The sequence below is a fragment of the Branchiostoma floridae genome, chromosome 8 (assembly GCF_000003815.2).
Source record: "Branchiostoma floridae strain S238N-H82 chromosome 8, Bfl_VNyyK, whole genome shotgun sequence".
In the NCBI taxonomy this organism is placed as follows: Eukaryota; Metazoa; Chordata; class Leptocardii; order Amphioxiformes; family Branchiostomatidae; genus Branchiostoma; species Branchiostoma floridae.
The window spans coordinates 7,008,621-7,030,559 of NC_049986.1; the positions used below are offsets into that span (position 1 = coordinate 7,008,621).

The window sequence follows — 21,939 nt, forward strand, 5'->3', positions numbered from 1 at the left end:
CTGTAAAGTTATTAGAAATGCATCTAAAATAGCTTTTCGGTGATAAAAGGATGTTTACTTCTGATTCTTGGTGTAAAATAGGCAAAATAGGAAAAATATATCCTTGATACTGTTTGGGGCGTGGTGGCGTCACTGTGGGGGCATTGTTGGGGCACCGTTGGGGCATCTTGCCACTTGCGTCATTTTTAAACTTTCCAAACAACGTCGCGCTTGCAACCGGCACCTCTAGGTTTGCTTGCGGCACCTCTAGGTTTCGCGGGGGCACCTCTAGGTTCCGTGGGGGTACATCTGCGTTTTCGAACGCGGCAATGCCGCAAGCGTGCCCCACGTCCAATGAGAGGGGACCTTAAAAGGTTAAAAGAAGGAAAGGTAATCACAGGTAGTCCCATAGCCTTTCTGAGGTTGTAGGGACAGGGGGTTAGATAGTTACCTACTATCTCTGGGGTACGGTATTGAAAGGCATGGCGGACCCCTCTCCTTCCACCGCATTTTATCTACCCAACCGAAGACAGGTCAGGTACCCATTTTACAGAAGGGTGGAGTGAGCAAAGTCGTGTAAAGCGCCTTTCCCAGGTGCACAACAAATATCCGTTACATGGCAAGATTTGAAGCCAGGACCTCTGGGTTCTGGGCCAAGCCGTGGCCCTGAAGATATTACGCCACACAGATGTTGAGAATCATTTAGAGCTTGGGTTGACGTTTAATGACACAAGTTGTTCTTTCAACGTAAGAACAAGGGCTAAAAGCTGTTGTGAAGATTATAAACTTGGATGTTTTATGTTAAATTACGCTCACGCTCGCCTTTTAAATCATGACGCAAACTTTCACCGGCATGCAATGCTGGAATTCATATATCCCCGGTGCACCTTGAGAGTTTTTTTTTTTCAGAAACTTCCATCACTTTCATATTACCTTTCATGGCTAATCAGGCTCACGTGAAATCATTAAATTTTCACTTATTTCGGTGATTTTCATCACAATGTCAGAAGAACCCTGAGTTTCTTGATGTCGCTAGGATAAATAAATTGTGGGTTGTTTCAACCATTTTCAATCAAACGCATTGAAAAGACAATTGGACAACGGCAATATGAAAACGCATTTTTTGCAATTTTCACGACTTTTTAGTGATGAATGTAACATTCGGAAGTCTTTAAAGCCAACCAATAACGCATAAAAGCGCCACTAGCTGTGCATCATTTGAAGGTAAATGAATCGGCTGTAAAGTAATGATTTGAACTTTGGTAGACAATTGTAAGATGCCCCGAGATTTTAGTTGTGCACCTTATATCTGGGCGACGCCACGAACTTATCGATCACCTCTCGTATCGATCTCCAGACAAGCGGTCAGTGAATCCCTCAAGGTCAGTGAAGGAACGTTCAACAATCGCAAAGGCCCCCTTTCCACTAGACGACGACAGTGACCCAAATGGACTCGTGTGACCCTTAATCTTCCACTAGCGTAGCTTTTCTTCAGGTCGCAGCGGGGTAGCGGCGCGATCGCCGTCTAGAAGGAAAGAGGCGTATGGACATACTGTTGGAAAGACGGCCTCTCACTCACTCCGATCCTCGCCGCAAAGACGGCCTAGGCACCACTGAATAATGTTACCACACTTTGGTGGTCAGAAAGATATTTTCCTATTTACACTGTTTCAAAGCATCCTGTCTGTAGTGACAACCACCTGTTCCAATGATCAGGTGATGTCGGTCCTCAATATGGTTTTTGTAGGGATTTATGACAGTAACGTGACTAACGTCACAACTTTATCTGACACGTAGCAATAAAGATTAGGAATAGAGTTCAACAGACCAGGTACCTGACTACATTTCGAATTCCATTCAAAACGTGCAACATATGTATCCAGTCTTACAAAAATGCTTAATGAGCTCTTCTGAGGCAAAAACATCCCAAAATTCAGATATCGCGATACGATGTCCGATGTTCTTCAAACAAACGTTATTGGGTGCGCAATAATTTTCTGAAACCATGTATGCACATTTTCTATCAAAGATGCTTATTTTGCTCTTCTGAGCCAAAAACACGGTTTTTGACCCCAAAATTCAGATGTCGCGATACGATGTCCGATTTCCTTCGGACAAACGTTATTGGGTGCGCAATAATTTTCTGAAACTATGTATGCACATTTTCTATCAAAAATGCTTATTTTGCTCTTCTGAGCCAAAAACACGGTTTTTACCTCAAAATTCAGATATCGCGATACAATGTCCGATTTCCTTCGGACAAACTTTTTTGGGTGCGCAATAATTTTCTGAAACTATGTATGCACAATTTCTATCAAAAATGCTTATTTTGCTCTTCTGAGCCAAAAACACGGTTTTTGACCCCAAAATTCAGATATCGCGATACGATGTCCGATTTCCTTCGGACAAACGTTATTGGGTGCGCAATAATTTTCTGAAACTATGTATGCACAATTTCTATCAAAAATGCTTATTTTGCTCTTCTGAGCCAAAAACACGGTTTTTTACCTCAAAATTCAGATATCGCGATACAATGTCCGATTTCCTTCGGACAAACTTTTTTGGGTGCGCAATAATTTTCTGAAACTATGTATGCACATTTTCTATCAAAAATGCTTATTTTGCTCTTCTGAGCCAAAAACACGGTTTTTGACCCCAAAATTCAGATGTCGCGATACGATGTCCGATTTCCTTCGGACAAACGTTATTGGGTGCGCAATGATTTTCTGAAACTACGTATGCACAATTTCTATCAAAAATGCTTATTTTGCTCTTCTGAGCCAAAAACACGGTTTTTGACCACAAAATTCAGATATCGCGATGAATGTCCGATTTTCTTCGGACAAACTTTTTTGGGTGCGCAATAATTTTCTGAAACTATGTATGCACATTTTCTATCAAAAATGCTTATTTTGCTCTTCTGAGCCAAAAACACGGTTTTTGACCCCAAAATTCAGATGTCGCGATACGATGTCCGATTTCCTTCGGACAAACGTTATTGGGTGCGCAATGATTTTCTGAAACTATGTATGCACAATTTCTATCAAAAATGCTTATTTTGCTCTTCTGAGCCAAAAACACGGTTTTTGACCCCAAAATTCAGATATCGCGATACAATGTCCGATTTTCTTCGGACAAACTTTTTTGGGTGCGCAATAATTTTCTGAAACTATGTATGCATATTTTGCTCTTTTGAGAGAAAGGATTACTTTTTGTATATCTGTAGACTAACCTTGAGTTGACGCACTTTTTGGTGTTGACGCACAGTGGGCGAGTGGATCTCTTGAAGATACGGAAAGGGGATTTTCTTATGATATGTGTATTTTCACAGCGTACGGTGTATTGCAAAGTAGGCCAGTCGATGTGTAAAATGTCTTTTATATGATGGAAAAAGACGCCCATTCTGCCAAGCGTAGGTGTTTCTGCACCTTGGGTATATGTTGCACATTACAGGATTCACACGTAATATTGACAAGTTCCTTATAGATTTGTTCAACAAAAAAGAATGAAAATGTGTAGGGTATCTAACAACTGATTTCATTCCAAGTAACACAGTATTATACGCTATCAGAGTTTTTAAAAATGATGCACTTTTGCGCTTTGTGAAAATTGAAGACAGTTTATTCGACTGTTATTTTCGGGGAATAAAGAAAGATCAGGGCTATCAATAGCACAGGTAGGTCATATTACGAAGCTACTTTACAGAAAATTTCGTTCACAAATGCCAATTTGTTCGCGTTTTAGAAAGAATGGCGTAATTCCACCGTACCGTGGTTGAAATTAACTCCGAATCGTCTCTGCAGAAAGCAGCCATTAGAACGCGTTTTGATGACGGCGCGAGACCAGAATGTGTTCGATATCGATCGATGTCATAGAGTCGGATTTCTTTCTAATCCAGCTGCTGTATTCATGACTGAATATAGTCGTCATTTGACATCCCAAGCTAGCTAAATTCACGTACGAGTTAAGCTAACTGGGTTACTATGTGAAAGTAAGACAAACATATAACTAAACTCACATCACGGCGACACTCAAATGTGCAGTTCTATCATGTTCGAATCAACAGGTAACGACATTATTTGTACTTTTCAGCAATTGTGAATAGCTTAAACATTTGATATCTCATAAGACGCAATTTGACATGTGAAATCGTCATTTTGGTGGATATAAGGCACGATAGCTCTGTGACCACCTGTTGGCCGCCTTGCCTTTTGGTAGGTATAGCCGGGCTTCGTTCATCATTAAGTTGACATAAATCGTGTTGGATTTTATCCATGTGTCACTTGTTCAACGTGCCAAGTAAGACATTTGAACGATGAATCTCGTTTTACAATGCACAAATGGCATTATTAACCAGACCCTACCTAATCCCTAGCTCCAAACCTGGGGAGAAATTGTGAACACTCTTAACTGTTTTGGGTTTTGCATCTGAGAAGATGTAAGGATGCCTACTACATAACTTTGAACGCAAGACATTGTTTGAAAACGGTTTTAAGCTCGATACGGACTGATAGCTTTGTTTATAATTGATCACACCAATGCTGGACTGCTTGCATAAAGCCAGTGACACCCGCCGTACTTGAAACTGTGTGCCAGTTACGTGCAAAAACGTGGGTAAATTTTGGGATCCTTAAGTGGTAAGTACCGACTCCGTACAAAAAAAGGATTTGGGAGAATGCAGACACGATAATAAAACGCCAGCGGTCGTGGAAGGTCGTGAATTAGGTTACAAATGTAGTTAAGAGAGGACAAGGATAAAGCTTGGTTTGTGTTCTAGAATCATATATTTCCAACTCTCTTCGAAAGCATGCGCAAGCGGAGCTGAATGAGAGGAAGTAGGGCGACATGAAATTTCATAATTGGTTAGTTTCCCGCCGGTTTATGGCACGCCAAAGGGGGTATAAAAATGAGAGGAAAAGCTTTCTACAGAGAGGAAAGAAACGCATGGCAAGAGGAGGTATCTTACCATGTGAAAGAAAAAACGGCGAGAAGAACTTGTTTCGCAAATTTCATGACATTATCAATATAAATGTCTAGGTCTGTGAATACAGTGTGAGGTCTGAACAAGAAGCGCCGATAATGAAATTGTCGTACTCGTCATGACGGCAAGAGCTGGCTCGGGAAACTATCATGGACGGATGCAGATAGAAGACATCGTCTCTGTTTGTTCTATGAGGTTGTAAATGTCTTAATGGGCGTTACTTAACCGTGTTAATGCCTTGTACCCAGTCATGAATAGTGCCAACGATTTTGTATTTTTTCAAAAAGCGACCTGAATTGTTTCCATTCCCCGCCCTTCGTTCGTTAAATCCAACCAAATTTTCCGCTACAGTTTTAAACAATGCAAAGCAATGCATGTTTGCAAGCGTGAACCGCCCCAGACACTTCACATGCTGTCCTAGGCATCGTCCATAAGGTGTGGACTCCGTTCTTGAGAAATCCAGAGAAACACTCTGAATTCTCTCTCAACATTTCACCCCGACATTTGCACATCGAGGATGGGGCTGAACCGTGGTGCTTGCCTATGGTATCTTAGAAAATTTCGACAAGTCAATATTATCGTTACTCTTACTCTCCAAACAGAGGTTAGGCTCCGACTGGTTTTTAACGTCTTTTTTAGTCGTTTTTATCGGGCTTTCTATTTTGTGACAAAACCTAGACCTCTGCTCGGAGAGTAGTTACTCTTAGCAACGGCCAAACGTCCGTCAACACTCATGAGATCGCGATCGACGAAGGTTTGGGCTAGAGTTTTCAGAAAGTCAAACCATCCGGTTGTACAGCGATTGTAACAGGGGTTGCCACTGGTATCAGGATAATGCACAGTGGCTCATGGTTACTAGTATTGTCATTGACGTAATTAAACTAGATATGCACTAGAAGATTTGTCGGATGCCATACTGATTCGCAACATCCCTGTTTGCTTTCAAAGTACAAATAATGAGCATAATGAGCGTTGTTACCAGTTCATACGCTGGGGTGTTGCAAAAAATATCCAAGTTTGCGTTTCTGCATTATCACCAGATGAATGTACAGCCGTGTCTTTTAGAGGTTTGTTATATGACAGGAGGTCCCAAAAGGAACATTTGGAGGACGTTTTGTAGAAATAGACAGAAGCTGTAAGACATGTGGTACAACGGTACCATAACTTCAGGTGCCGTATTTGTATATTTCAATTTGCGCTATGACTTCGAGGGCTGAAGGACGTCTACGAAAACGTGAAACATCATTGTTGCTTGAGTATTATAAACCGTATTCAAATCGATGCACTGGAAATTTTCTACCGTAATTTACACACGATTGACGGTCGTCGCGCCGCCGGTTATCATCCGTTTTAGGGCGTTCACACGTTTTAGTCGTAACACATTTTTTTTCTAAGCTTTAATACGTCACGTCGAAATGTGTTGAATACTGTTTCAGTGTGTAGAAGGCATGAAATGTATTCCACTTATCTTTACAATACCTAATGTAATTGTGAAGCTTCTCCGGACCACTCCGACAGGGTTCTTCATCATCCATCAGAACAATGTCTTTTTAAACTAAAATTTCAAGAAATGTAGGTCATCAATTGCAATTTATGCATGTGATAATTTCACGATTCAGAGGCCCCGCTGCCATAAAAAACATAGAACTTTTGACTAAACAGAGATCTATATACCTTTGAGTCTTGTCGGGATGATCACAGATGTTTAGAGCTGCGACTGTAGAATGTCGTCTTTCGTTCTAGAGTTATCAAAGAGTTGAATTTGTTCTAGAGGTTACAATACGCCTTATACAAAACTGAAAACAGTTTTAAAGTAGCGTCTTTTATTCTAGACTTTCAATGTTGAAAGTTTGAAGTTCAGCGTCTAGGATTAGGACGACCCGCTGTTCCAGCAGGTCAACATTGATATCGATAGAAATACTCCAAAACGCCTCCAACTTTGATTTATAAATCTGTTGCCCCCGACCGAAACGTCTGCTTGGAGATGATCAGATCAGATAACAGGCTCAGGGGCCTGCCCTGTCCCTCCTGCACTCCACCACCGACTGGCATGACCGGAGACACCCGGACCCCAGACCCGGAAAATCCCCCACAGAGATTGGTATGCCAACAGTCATGTGACTGCACTCGGCGGTTTATACAAAATCATTTGAAAGATGGTGGCCCGTTTCTACCGTTTTCTTCAATTATCAGGCCTGTATCGTCGCGTTCTGACTGTGGATTATTGTTGCGGACATGTTGTGGGAACGGGATCATCCAGATTCAGGATATTACTGGGATGCCCGGGATTCTCTAGGATGAACCATGTTATCTGCCAAATTGAGGGACTGATTTTTGGCGGTCACTCACTGCCCTCCAGGAATTATGGACCCACCCCGGTGCTACCACACACGTCCCTGCTAGTTAAATGAGGTAAGATATCCTCTTTTATGTTGCTGAAACAATAGCTTGATCAAAATGACACTCTATTGCCTAATTTTTTTTTTCATGGATCTAACGGTCTAGTCTGTAGGCTGGGGAGGGGGGGGGGTGAGAAAATATATACACTTGAATTTAAATTGTGGTGCTCATTTTGTTGGCAGCACAGTCACTTCATTCGTTGAAAATGATATGCTACAGATGTTTAAGAACTTAGCGCTCAGCCTCCGGAGATCGTTTCTAATAGAACCCCGAGTTTTTATCTATCTGACCCTACCCGGGGGGGTTTGCTTGTCGGAGGGGGACGGCACACAGCTAGTTAGATTTATTTGGCCAAAATGTGTAGTTTATCATCTTCAGAAGACCATCTTCATTTTTGAAACAAAAGAATTTGCTCCCATGTTCGTTCGGTGAATAGTTTCATTTTAGTTGATCCCCTAAAGGCCATCTTTGGGAAAGAGCAGCTTCAGATATGTGAGTTACAGTATCTGCGAGGTCCTGGTCTTGGGGGAGAATCATGAATGTAAATTCTGAGGACGACGTCAGAGGTTGAGCCCGGCCAGGACTATTGGACTTCGTGAAAGTTTGTCCGTCGTCCGAACATTGGGGTAGTCTGAGTCTTTGCAAACTTCTTGTTGACTAATTGTTAAGGAGATGGAGCTTGGAATCAGTTTGAATCGCCAAATAATTATTTCCCAAGGATACGAGGAAACATTAGGAACGGTCCCTAATGCCCCCTCCTCCGGCCCCGCTGCACGATGATTTCTTACCACCGAGTAGATGTGTTGCCAAGGCTCATCAGAATTCTTAAAACATAGAAAGAATACAAGAAGGCAGACTTTTTACTTTGTCTTCTCTTAATAGAATAGAGAGTGATATGTACTACCACATCATGGGATACATTGACTTGGTGATTTCTGTTTTTTTTCTGCTCAAAGTGTATTTTTTCTGGCCCAGGGACCAGAACGCCTCGATGGCTAGTGAACATCTGGGAAGCATTTTCCCTTGGCCTGGTGTGGCCCGGAGTGGCCAAGAAGTCTCTACCAGACTCACGCTGGCTACTACACACCAGGGGAGTTTTGCTACTAGCCTGAATACCAGACCCCAGCCCGATCTCAAAAAATATCTATCACGCGATAGATTTTGCTACTAGAGGGTTTGGCCGGTCGCGTAGCCACTCCGGAGGGAACATAAAGCATGCACTGACTCCCTTGGCCAATTTCCCGATTTTTTCCCCCCGTTCTACCCTCCCTGTACTCCGCAGGAATTCGAAGGCCTGGTGGAGGCTAGTTGAAATGCCCGATCCGGCTTTTTCTGGGGAGACAAGATCAGTGATTTTATTTCCAACCGTACAAACCGAAAGAAATTATCAGCCGCTGCAGATATCACAAAATCCTCAATTCATTCATGTCAAACTTACAAGTTTTTGTCTCTCTCGCTCTCTCATTTCTCTTATTATTACTTTCAAACACAAGTTAGTGATGCACCAATATCGCCCTGCCAAAATTCTGTCCACGGCTGTGATTGAATGCACGCAGTGCTTTGTTTGATTTTACTAACATAAGCACGACTTTTCCAGTACCAGCAATCCATTTTTTTCTTATAAATTTCGCAATACGGATAGATGTTGGCATGCGCAACAGTTGTATACCGTCACCGTGCGTGGTCTGTGCTCTGGAGTGGTTGAGCTGTATAGTAAGGCAAAGTATTTCGGGAGTAAACGGTCCCAAGCATATCATATCGGTTGTACGCCGGTCTCCCTGGAGACCCAGTAGGATACCTCCCACCAGAAAACCTAGGAGTAGGCTGAGTTTTGTTTGACCCTCTAAACTTTCTGGTATCCTTGTATCCAGTCTATTGTAGCTTGGCCAGGCTCTCTTCGGAAGTGAGTTCCGCCGCAGGGTAGTATTTCGAAACCGGCCGGGAGAAGTTTTACGCGGCGGGACTAGGGATTATAATTTCTGATCGACTCAGAAAGACAATTGTACATGAAAGTGAAAGTAGAGAAAGTTATTGTTTAGAATTAGAATCTATAGTCGTCCTGTACTTTAACCTATGATAAGGAGATACTCTCACATGTTTCAATTTGCGTTGTCTTTCCGAGGACTCCTAATCATTTTAGCTTGGCACGATTTGTACAGTATAATGAGTATGATTTTTAATCTTTTATCTTTAGCATGTTAATTGCAGTCTTACTTAGAATCAACGGTGACCATCTATCTGATCAGCCTTGTCACAAACGTTATTGCAGGTGTCGGTTGGACATTATTCAGTTACATACCATACTCTGCGTTTTATTTATTTGTCCAGCCTTCCTGACCACTTAGATTTCATAATGAAAGCAGCTTTTCTTTGGCCAAACGTTTTTTGCTCGCGGCAGTGTTAGAGTTCCCAGATGATGTCATCCATGTAATGTAATCAACATGGCCAGGGGTGCCTAAGCATTTGCACGATCCCTATGAAATTCGTACGAATATTATGTGATACACACGAATCACTATGCGAAAACGCACGAATATAATGAAATTCGCACGAATCACTATGCGAAATCGTACGAATTTTATGAAATTCGCACGAATCACTATGTGACACACGAGCCTTATGTGATTTGCACGATCCTTATGCGAAATTGCGCAACCACTGGCGGGGTCACGTGACAAACGGAGCGGGATTTTCAAGATGGCGGCTTCGCCGCTTCGGCGACTGAAAATACGATGTAACACGCCGAAATGAAGCTAAACAGTAGCTCACAGGCTATCAAATACATCTTTGCGACGGTAAATGTCCATTCCATGCCTTGAAATATAAATATCTCGGGTAGAAACGCTCAAAATCATGCCTCCTCCCGGCCGCCGTTTTTGCATAAGGATCGTGCAAATCACATAAGGCTCGTGTGTGTCACATAGTGATTCGTGCGAATTTCATAAAATTCGTACGATTTCGCATAGTGATTCGTGCGAATTTCATAATATTCGTGCGTTTTCGCATAGTGATTCGTGTGTATCACATAATATTCGTACGAATTTCATAGGGTTCGTGCAAATGCTTAGGCACCCCTGATGGCCTTACACAACAAAATATACAACACGGAGGGGCGCTGACCCCGTTCTGAGCGGGTCGCTACGCCTATCTTTGGTAATCTCCAAGCAGATCCCACGGTTGCATAAGATAAGTATTAAAAGCTGCCAGAGGAATGAAGCTGGCCTAGGTGTGTGTATGCCTCCAGTCTCTCTTCTTCAAATCCAGTAGACGTCCGAATATCAAATGCAGATATACTATAGAACATTTTGGACAGGCCTTCAACACTCCTAGCCTCTACCAGGCTTCGTGGTTTGATGGTCTAATTGTCGAAATTGGACAAATAGAGTCACCGTACGCTAGGGGAGTAAGCCGGCCGAGAAGGTCCATTTTTGTGGTTTGAAAACCCCACATAATCCTTGTGACAGTGTGTGCAAACAAATCCCATACCACTCCAGCTAACAGGTATGAACATACATAAGTTCTCAATATTGTTTGTGATAGATTCCAGCGCATGGACCAGCATGGCATTGGTCACACTTTTTTTCCTGAGGCAGACCAGGGCAGAGATGCATCGCGCATCTGCATGTTTGTTCTTTAGGCCGGGGAAAGTTGATCCCTTGTAATGGTTAATATATGCACCACGAAGACGGCCTTCCGCTCCTGGGGCCAGGGGGTAAGGTTCCCATGGTTCCACTGTCAATCACGGTAAACAAAGTCGGATCTGGAAAGCGCTCAAAGAGACTCAGATAATGAACTCCGCCCTCTAAGGGGCGTACCCTCTAGGGTAGGCCTATCAGAAAACTCCGACTGTGGGGTGGCTGTCGCACGCACGTGCCACTTCAAATTGATGAGAGGGCTGCCGGCAACGTTAGGCAATGTAAACAAAAACGTTACACATGCTTCATTTGAGAAGATAGCAGTTTTCGGATCCTAGAGGATCTCAGAATATATCAGAAAACTGCCATTAGTTCATTGAAATAAGCTTAAGCGTCCGGCTGAGTTTGTAACGGAGAGCGCCAGAGTTGTGTCCTTTTCCTAGAAATTTACACGAAAGATTACGCGGCGCAAAAAAAAAAAAAAGTCGGCGGCGACTTCTGACAACGCTAGGGGTCCAGTTGACCCCCCACCCCTACGTTACGATCACGGCCATTTCGTAACGACCGCATGAGCATTTCCCCCAAATTTCTTCCGATTTTAATACAATTTTACACATCATCAGAGGACCGTTATTTTCCGACCTTTACAAATAAAGCCTCACAGACATGACACAAGACAGAGATGGTTCATTCAGGAATAACATAAATAAGACAGCTCGCCTTTCAACCGAGTCCTTCGTTCAGCTCTAACTGAGAAGCGAGCATTCCATTTCTCGTCAGCGTCGGGTTTTGCGCATTGCGATACCCAACACCGTAGAAGTCGGAGGGTTCTGGGTGGAATGAAATCGCTCCCCTGGCAGTTCAAAACCCACCACAACCCAAAATAACCCGACTCCCGGCAGCGTTGAACCCAATTACCAGACAGTTTGCTTCCGTCAGGGTCGCCGCCGGTGGGTTCTGCCGGGTTCGCCAGCGGGTTCTACTGGGTTCGTTTCCATGACAACCGCCATACCGCGCGCCGCCGGTGGGTTCTGCCGGGTTCGCAAGCGGGTTCTATTGGGTTCGTTTCCATGACAACCGCCATACCGCGCGCCGCCGGTGGGTTCTGCCGGGTTCGCAAGCGGGTTCTATTGGGTTCGTTACCATGACGACCGCCATCCCCGGCGGGTTCTGCCGGGTTCCCGCCGGTGGGTTCTAGTGGGTTCCCAGGCGGGTTCCGGCGGGTTGAGGAACTCATTTTGACCCGATCTTAGTGGGTTAAAGTGGGGTAAAACGGCCAAAATGGACCCACTTCAACCCTGGAAGTGGGTCCAGTAGGGTTCTAGAGGGTTCATCGGTCTCAGGGCTCGGGTTATCTTGGGTTCACCTAGTGAGTGAACCCTAGGGTTATTTTGGGTTTTGGACCCTCCAGAACCCACACAATTTTACAGAGGTTATGTAGCAACTGTCAACTCTTGATCAACTCTTCATTTACTTCCAAACTGGTTAACTTTCTCTGTAATAATGTACTGCTTCTGAATGTGATACAGTTCCCATGGATGAAGAGGGCATTGATGTGGACCTGTTGGATAGACTGCTGGAAGAGCACAAGAAGTTATCCACTGTCAGTGTGACGGAAGAGCGGCCCTTCTGGACAATGCTGTACCTCATCCCTACATTCCACAACCCAACAGGACGATGTCTCTCAGAACGTAAATAACAGTATTTTTATGATCGAAAGCTTGTTTGTAAGCGTTTTATTTTTTTTAGTACGGATATAGAACATAATGGTGTAATGTAGACTTGCAATGCATGATTGTGTTGCTGTCTGAGCTTTTTAATGGTTCATGCATGTATGTTGGACGTAAAGATAACAAAATGATAAACTAGTCTTCAAGTCTTGGGTACAAACTGGTGTAAGGACATACAGAACAGAGCTGTCTCCAGGACCTCTTCTGATTTGTCCTGGGGAAAATAGCTTGTTGGAACAGACAGAAATTCCACCCAGTTCATCAAAATATTTTGAATTGATGACATGAAATTGATGAAAAAGTAGTTTTATAAGGCTTAAAATGACAGGCTAATCAACAAAAATCCAGTCCTTAACAATAAGTGGGACAGGAAAAATTAAAGCTTGCGACAGCACTTCTGATTTTCTTCTAACAGTGACACATTTTTAAAGGTAAGCACACATATCTCCAAATTTTGGATGGCTATCAGTCCATCTTGTTCACGGGCCTTGTCTCGCGAAAGTGCAAGACTAGGTTGAGACTTGCGTGGATCTTCTGCCCCTACACTGATCAATTGTGCTATACAGTGCACCTTACATACTGTAGATTAATCTGAAGGCTCATGATGGTATGTTTTTCAGGTCGTTGTAGACAGCTTGTCCAGGTTGCAAGGAAGCACAACATACTGGTGGTCTGTGACGACGTGTACAACACTCTGTGCTATGAGAGGGACCCCCAGGGCAACTTTGTAACTCCGCCCCCTGCGCTCATTTCATTTGACCAAGAGACGGACCCCGGTTTCCATGGCAACGTGGCATCCAATGGCTCCTTCAGTAAAATCCTTAGCCCTGGACTGAGACTGGGGTGGATACAGGCACCAAAGAAGATACGCAGCCTGATAATGAACAGGTGACTAAATTTTTCAGCTTGTGGTGGCTAGGGCTGTGTACCTAAACAAATTTCAGGCTCAGGTACAGGTACACGGGTTTAGGTACAGCTCTGGACCTGCACCTGTACCTAAAAAAATTTAACCAAGTATATGTAAGTTAAACATGTAGCTAACTGTCTTTTCTAGTGATAAATTGTCATCTTTGTATTTGGAATTACATGTTTGAGTCTCAAAACAATTTCTTCTGCAATTTTTCTTAAGTTTCAACTGCAAGATTATCACCATTGTCATTGTTGATTCGGGATTTACTTGTCCATCAGTCTTAAGAAGTAGTGTTTAATAGTGATTTAGTTTGTTTAGGTACAGGTACAGGTACAGGTACAGGTACACAGATGTTTAGGTCCGGACCTGTACCTAAACATTTTTTTAGGTACGATACGGGTACGGGTACCTATACCACAAGTTTTGCAGCTTCAAGAAAACTTGTGCATGCACAAGTTAAGTGTCCCAAAAGACATTATACAAATTAAACAGCACATTTGGAGTGCCTTAAAGGCATGGAGCCTGAATAATAACAGCTTTTGCAGTAAGGTAACATAAGAATAATGATTGTTCTGTTGTCTTTGCCTGGAGACACTTGTGTTAAGTCTTGAAGGTGGAGTTATTGAAATGTTTACATACCTCATCTATCATCAATGAAGGTTAGACATCTTGGTTATACAATATGCTAAATAATAGTAACTTATGATCAAGTAATTGAATATGATTTTTTAAAAATCATCTCTGTCTTTTCTCAGTTCATATTGTGACAGTGGAGGCTCCTTCAATAACTACACCTCAGGAATCATTGCCAGCGCCCTCCAACTGGGACTTGTTGAACAGCACCTGGGCAAAATCCAGGACATCTATGCAGTAAGTTCACAACTTTCCAGGGCTATTGTCATATAGCCTGGTGATGTTAGTCTTTGCTTACCCGGTAGTTTTATGAGGAGGTTATAGCAACTGACAAGAAGTTATCACACCATATACATCAAGAAACAGGTGGATTAGTAATGTAATTATTATCATATACATATGAAGCACATGCAAACTGACACAGTTACATTTCTGTATAACACATATATACCTTTAAAAAACTTTACGCCCCACCTAGTTGATTTTTTTTTCTTTCTTTTTTTTACTCTTACGTCTTCATTAACCTTTAATTCTTTTAAGTGCAGTTACGGTACTTTTAGACATTAGTGTTACCAAGATTGTTATTATTATAATGTTCTTGTATTAACATACTTAGTCTTCTTCCTTTCAGGACAACATGAATGCTGTACATAAGATAATCACAGAGGAATGGCCAACAGGGGTTTCCTGCCATTTGCCTAAGGTAGAAAGGCCTTTTTGATAAAGTCCATGTCAATCTTTTCACTAATAAAGGTATCTTGCATTATTACAGTTAAGAATATGGAATATTTATTTATCTTATGAATGAATGAAATGTGTTGTCATACCACTAATATGCAGATCATTCACTCCTGACATATTTTATCTCCTACACCCAGGGTGGTTTCTTCATTTGGGTGGAGTTTCCCCAGGGTTTCAGCTGTGCAGAGCTGAAGGAAACCTGCATCAGGGACCACAATGTGTCTTTCTATGTGGGAAGCATGTGAGTTTTACTCATTTGTCATTTAGGTACAGGTCCGAAATACTGCAACATTGATGTAATGGTAGTCTGGTACTGCACCTAAATAGGCTAACACATAATGTTTTAACCCATTTTGTTTCTAAGGACTTTTCTACAGCAAAGATGGAAATTTAATATCAGATGAAGTTGAAAAGATTGAATAGTCATTGAACTCTGCACCTTTTGTTATTTGAGGTCATCTGAAAAACTAGCCTGATTTAATCTCGCTTATAGCAGCCCACCTGGCATCTGGCCGACATCTAGAAGCTAACTCTGCAGAGAGGGGCCAGTTAGAACTTACAGCCCTGGACAGCAGAGTTTGCATTATACAGATTAAATTTAGTAGTCAAAAGCATAACCTCTGCATAAAATGTAAACAAACATTGCATTTGATTGCTTTTACATGTTTCTGTCATCATCAAAGGCCACAGGTTACTTTGTCAAATAAATTTTAGTTTAGGTACAGGAACAGGTGGGGACTTAAACTGCTGTATCTGTACCTGATCTGTCCCCTTTTGACACACATCCCCTCTCTATAGTATATTCAATCAAAAACATTGCAAGAAATTTAAAAAAAACATATTGACATTGGTAGTCTATTTCACTAACTCTTTCTTTGTTGTATGAACAGATGTTCACCACAGGGCCTGTTTGGAAACTGCCTGCGTGTGTGTTTCGCGCTGTACGACATGGAAACTCTAACCGACGCTGTGAGGAAGATTGGGCAGTCCGCAAGGCTGATGATGGAGGCACATACCACTTAGTACTATAGTCCGGGAGGAGATACCTGGAAAAAAGGTTATTTCGTAGCCCATCCAGTACATAATTTGTATAAAGAGCCCTAGAGCCATGATGTCCCACCTGGACCATAGAACAACATATCTTAAAAATCATTGGGAGATATCACACTATCATTCTATGATAGTGAACTAAATAAGTACGGGTGGGCTACGAAACCACATTTCTACACTACTAAGTACTAGTACTAGGGGTGGGTACAGTGTACCGGTACAAAACTGGGTTTCCTTGTTGGACAAGTCCAGAAACAAGAGCTTCTGAAAAAAGCTAGTCTTTCGCTTACTTATATTGTGTAGGTAAAATTGTTTGGCATAGTTTGGTCAAGCGTGGGTGCCAAGTCTGCAACGTTGGCAGCTCTGGCACAGTTTGGTCAAGTGCTAGGTTATATAACTGTTTAGTAAGGTAGTGGTTCTCACAGAGTATATTTTACTTGAACTGTATAATAACACAACTGCATGAATGATGTTAACTTTATTCGGATTGTTTCGCTGTTAAGAACGGCTCTGTTACAGTACAACAGGGTTTTATGAAAGTGCACTGTAGTAATCAAATTTATCAGTAGATGTGTCCTGAATTTCTGCAAGAACAAACAAAGTATTGTCACCATAAACAACTGAACATAAAATATTAACATGGCATATACAGTAATGGAAATATTTTTTTTAATGGCAAGATCATGTGAAAGGTAGATATTTTAAACTAAAACAGGTCCGTGGTATGTTTAATGGAACGTTTCGTTTCTTTTAGTAACGCAATTATGCTTTTACTTGACGGAGTCGTGACGTCACGCGTCAGACTCACTCCGTCGAGCTCGGTCAGAATCTTCCCTTTCGAAATTATAAATTAAATGTGGGTAATTCTATTTTCAACGCATCCGAGGGCTACTATTTTGCTGAAAGAAGTTTGTTACACGAAAATAGCCTGAAATTTCTTAGAGTAAGAAATTTCCGAATACGCCCCCCTCCCACACCATGTCAGATGCGGCGCACGCATCTTACACAATTCTAGATTTTGTAGCGGTGATTTTCCATAAAACAAAGTAAATGACATGTCAAACTGTTCTCTACAATGTCTGTTTTATTATAACCAAACAGCGAACATGTTAGTTTATAAATTGTATACAATCTTACGAAGAAATCCTCACCGTTCACATCCGTCTCTGCAAATTCCTGCTTATAAGCCATACAGAAACCAAGCAGCACATTCATGGTAGGCCGATACGTATGTCATAACGTTACATACCGTCGAATCTGCAGGGTAGAATATCTCGCTAGCACGATATGGCATGGACCGCAAACCAAGCAGCACATTCATGGTAGGCCGATACGTATGTCATAACGTTACATACCGTCGAATCTACAGGGTAGAATATCTCGCTAGCACGGTATGGCATGGTCGACCCGGACGGACGGACGGACGGACAGACGGACAGAAATCTAATATCGGTCTGATTGCCTTTCGCCGCGGAAGCGCGGCGAAAGACAAAAACAGATGTGAAAAAGTCAGTAGACCGGATACTGGACCGATTAAAAAATGATCAGATTATAGTGGCAGGTGTTTGAGGGCTTACAGATCCAGGAAAAGAACTGGGGTTGCTAGTACTACGTAGTAGCTATGTACAAACATAGCATAGGTGGGGGAAACTTAACTATACAAAATTCTTATATAGATAGATCTACAGGTGGCAAATGGTGGTCAATACATGGTGAGCAATAACTTATTGTCAACTACAAAATTGTATTTATCTTGAAAGTAACCATGTGTGCATTGAAAAGTTGACATTGGTGCAAGCAAGTTTTTTAATTTTATACAATGAAAAGTTATATTGAAAAACAGAATTATATTTTTCAAATGACTAACTCAAGATGTAAATAGTATTGATAGCCTGAAAATACTATGTAGCTTGAAATTTAACTACATGTACCCCATATCCAGACATATGTAAGATCACATATCAGTTGCTAGATTGTGGGTAAATCTCAGCTGTATCCTACCTCTTTAATTAAAGAAAACCAGCCAAGGGTAACGTTGTGCAATGTAATAAGAATGCCCATTTATTTCTTTCTAAATGCTTACAACCCCTTTTATTAGAAGCTGCAACCACAATGAGTGACCAAATATTTACAGATCAGACAACAGTTTTTTTTATAGATGATGGACAAGTGTTTTGTCATCATTTGACAAATACTACAATGTAATACATTATGCATCATATGCCAGCTCTAAAATTAAGGATCACAGAAATCCAATCTTGGTTGCCATACAGTTGCTCAGTGAAAAGGGGCCTTAGTAACTCCACACAATGTATTTTAATCATGATGCAGCACTATACTGTATTTACATACAAATGACTGAGATGTTCATAAACAAGTGCTTTAAAAAAAGCTGTATCTTGCCGGGTAGTAGGGATTTCGTCAGGAAAAGGTACCTCGGCGCTTCACCAGTGTTCATCAGTAAACATGAGGATCACATCAAAACAATCAGAAACAACCAGAACAAGTGCTTTAAAAAAGCTGACATTTTGCTAAGGTTTGCATGTGTGAACGTTTTTCTAGTTATTAGAATGTCATGTAAATAGAAATAGAGTAACTAAATCTGATATGGTCGCATGGAGAGATTCACCAATATGCAAATGAGGTTTGTCCAGGAATATAAGAATGAACATGTTTAGTGAAACTTTTTGTCATACAGGATGCAATTATTTTCGAGAAAATCAGTTTCTTCTCGTGCAATTATGTGATATAGATGTTGTATGGGCATTTTAATGAAAGTTAGAACGACATATACCCTACATGTACATGTCTGTTCGTTCATTCAAATATCCCAACAGCGGAAAAATGCAGAACTACAACAGAAATTCCCAAATGTTCTGGTCAAAAGACAAAAGTATTGTTTACTAGTACTTTAATGGTGTAAAAAAAAATTTAAAAAAAAGAAAGTTGAAAAATTCCCGTTCCGGGAATCGAACCCGGAGCGTTGGATTACAATGCATAAACTTTACCAATGAGCTAACCATTACATGTTCTGAAGAACCTCGTTTTAAAAGATATAGAAATGTATGGCATAGACTGCAAGTCGCAAAATGCAAAAATAAACGTTGTTTATTTTTACAATTAAAGAATGATGAATCCATTCCAGTGAAGTTTTACCCTCTAAACTAATTAATAACTTTTACCCTCTAAAATAATCCCCCAGTGTAGGGAGATATTGGAAATTTACACCATTAACATAATCTATGTCAGATGAATTATTGGCACAATAAACCGGTATTGTAAAACTTTTTGACCCACAATGAGTATGCATTATTCTTTATTACAAAATAAATTCCTTCTGATGCAATTTTTGATATATCTTTATGATAAACATGGGTTAAAGCGTAGATTTATTTACGCTGGACCACATACGTCTAAAATACCGTTTTGATACTGGACTGCAATGTAACCCTTGTCTAACTAAGCCATAAAATTGGGCAAAGAGAAAAGGGCCTTTTGAAGGGCCTTTGGAAGGGCTGGGTTAACATTGAACCATTGATTGAACCATTGAACCATGGAAAATATCCGCCACATTATCTTGCCGGGCGCAAGCCCGGCAAGATAAAAAATGTTCATTAAGCTAAGGTCATACAATGATATTTATAGAGGCAAAATAAGAAGTTGACGGTTTATGGTGTAGAAAGCATTTATAGTACATTTATATTTAACTTTAAAACATCTGCACAGCAAAAACATATTTCCAAATATCTTACTGTGAGTGCTACTATGGAGATTCACTTACATGTATATACATGAATGACCATTGTGATACGAAACTTTGTTACTACAGTATTTTGTGCATTGGACTATTTGTCAATCAGTGTTCCCTTTGCCTTCTTCCTTTCATGTTCAGTTGCCTGGAAAAGAGGAAAGGTATTGTTTAGTGATGATTTGAAAGAACTTATTCTCTGGCACACTTATTATTTTGTATTGTAACTGTTGCAATTTGAATAAAGTCAAAGCACACTTTGCATCCTACAAGTGAAATTAACAAATTGTTGTCAAACAAAATATGTATCATTTAACCTTTCTAAAACGATTATCAAAACTCCAATGTCAAGTAATTACGTCACAATACAATAGGTTAAGTTTGAATTGCACTAAATCTGCCTTAATCATATAGTTCATGATACAGCACCGATAGTATTTGTCTCATTTTGTACTGATGAAGGTGAAACGTTTACTGAAGAATTAAAGGAAGGTTGTGTAATGAAGAAGACTTTGTTCAATTCATACGATTACCAAAAATAACATCAACATATTGAGGTATAGAGTTGGAATATGTCAAAATATAAAATCTGTACTTACCATCTCCTGAAGTTTTCTCTTCACCATACCCTTCCTCTCCAACTGTTTTTCAATTACCCGAGCGTTAGAGGCGTATGAATCCGCAACTTCCCTCTGAAAAATAGTGGTGACACTGGTTGAGGAATACAGATACTATAGTACAGAAAATACTATGTGATGTAGTAGTTACAATCAAACATCTAGATTAGTTAGTTAAGTGCAGTGTAGTTAATACCAGTGCATGCCTCTTTCTATATCAAAGTGTAAGACTACAAGGGCGCTGTGTTCATATTGACAATTTGCATTTTAACAGACATCTGGAACAATTAAATATCTGTAGGTGGAGGCTGAGTACACAGTCACTAGCTTGTCTCGATGGAACAAAAGCGCCATCTTATACGTGCACCTTGTCTACTTCTATTACTACTACGTATTATAGATTTGTACTGTATTGTGCGATCGCATGGCGTTATCGGCAGCGTGTTGAGCAGCAAGTTTGAACCCTGCCATGTCACCGATCGTGTGCCCTTGGAAAGGGCACTTAACACGACTTTCCCCACTTCACTCAAGTGAAAATGAGTACATAGCTTCGGCTAGGGATATTCCTGGGATAGGACATTACATAAAGACTGTGCCATAATGATCAACATAATGATTGTGGGCTCTAAAGAAAGAAAAAGAATTACTTACGGCTTCGATCTCCTCCTCTTCTTCATCTACTGTAGACACGGTGACGGAGCTGAATTTCCCCATGTCTTTTGTGCGCTTTGTCATCATCACCTGCAACAAGCATCACAACAAAAACATTCAACATTTAGTATATGTATTATTTATCATTGTCCTCAAAGAGGGACCTGACATATGTTCAAGTAAGATGATAATAGCCACTGTATTACTTCATCATCAGGTTTTGGTTCCTAAGCACATGTACTTCATCATCTAGTGATACAAGATACCTAAGTCACAACCAATATGCCTGAACCTGAACACACTTTGATGGTGTCTAAAGTAATCTGTATCAGGCTGCAATACAGCCCATGTGGTGAGCATATCAAATATTTGGAGTCATCTCACAAGAATGTCTTAAATGTATCATTTATGGAGCATAAACGAGCATCAGGACACAATGGAGCACAAAATATTTAACTTACATTGATTCGTAAAAGATTTCACAGCAGAGAGGTTACAAAGATATTTTGTCATGAAGGCACCATAAGGCGCAAATAACAGTTGCGGTATTTTCATTTGAATTTTGATTTTTCATACAGTGGAGAAAATACACAAAAGTGTACAACAGTTCTCCTGACCTTCTTGGGTTTGGCTTCAGCTGCCACTTGTTGGTAGATGTCTGCCTTCCTCACACCTTTCCCCTCCTTCACTACAGCCCCACTCACCACAAAGGTCACAGTACCACCCTTCTCCTCATGTCTGTAGTACAGCCTCAGGCCACATCTGGGGACAAATGTCAGAACTCTGTTTTAGAAACTCTCAACATAGACAAGCATTGCAAAAAAGTTGATACAAATTCTAACATTATGGCTTCAAACAAAATGA

At 41.0% G+C, this 21,939-nt stretch overlaps 2 protein-coding genes across 5 annotated transcripts in view; one reads left to right on the forward strand and one right to left on the reverse strand.

Moving 5' to 3' along the window:
• The window catches only part of LOC118420653 (2-aminoadipate transaminase-like), a 29,820-nt gene extending 13,533 nt beyond the window's left edge, over window positions 1-16,287 (forward strand). For 2 of the 4 annotated variants that reach the window (XM_035827530.1, XM_035827529.1), the window contains exons 5-10: window positions 12,525-12,686; window positions 13,346-13,613; window positions 14,391-14,505; window positions 14,900-14,971; window positions 15,147-15,250; window positions 15,900-16,286. In XM_035827530.1, coding sequence (XP_035683423.1) covers window positions 12,525-12,686; window positions 13,346-13,613; window positions 14,391-14,505; window positions 14,900-14,971; window positions 15,147-15,250; window positions 15,900-16,032 — 854 coding nt within the window. In that variant the 3' untranslated portion in view covers window positions 16,033-16,286. Of the gene's footprint in view, window positions 1-12,524; window positions 12,687-13,345; window positions 13,614-14,390; window positions 14,506-14,899; window positions 14,972-15,146; window positions 15,251-15,899 lie in introns of all 4 variants that reach the window. The other 2 variants (XM_035827531.1, XM_035827532.1) reach the window with 1 other exon arrangement.
• Window positions 16,288-18,356: 2,069 nt separating this feature from the next.
• LOC118420656 (UPF0428 protein CXorf56 homolog) overlaps window positions 18,357-21,939 on the reverse strand; it is a 5,871-nt gene continuing 2,288 nt past the window's right edge. The window contains exons 3-7 of the mRNA XM_035827537.1: window positions 21,693-21,837; window positions 21,076-21,165; window positions 20,407-20,499; window positions 19,669-19,955; window positions 18,357-18,424 (exon numbers count right to left, since the gene is read on the reverse strand). Coding sequence (XP_035683430.1) covers window positions 19,905-19,955; window positions 20,407-20,499; window positions 21,076-21,165; window positions 21,693-21,837 — 379 coding nt within the window. The 3' untranslated portion in view covers window positions 18,357-18,424; window positions 19,669-19,904. The remainder of the gene's footprint in view (window positions 18,425-19,668; window positions 19,956-20,406; window positions 20,500-21,075; window positions 21,166-21,692; window positions 21,838-21,939) is intronic.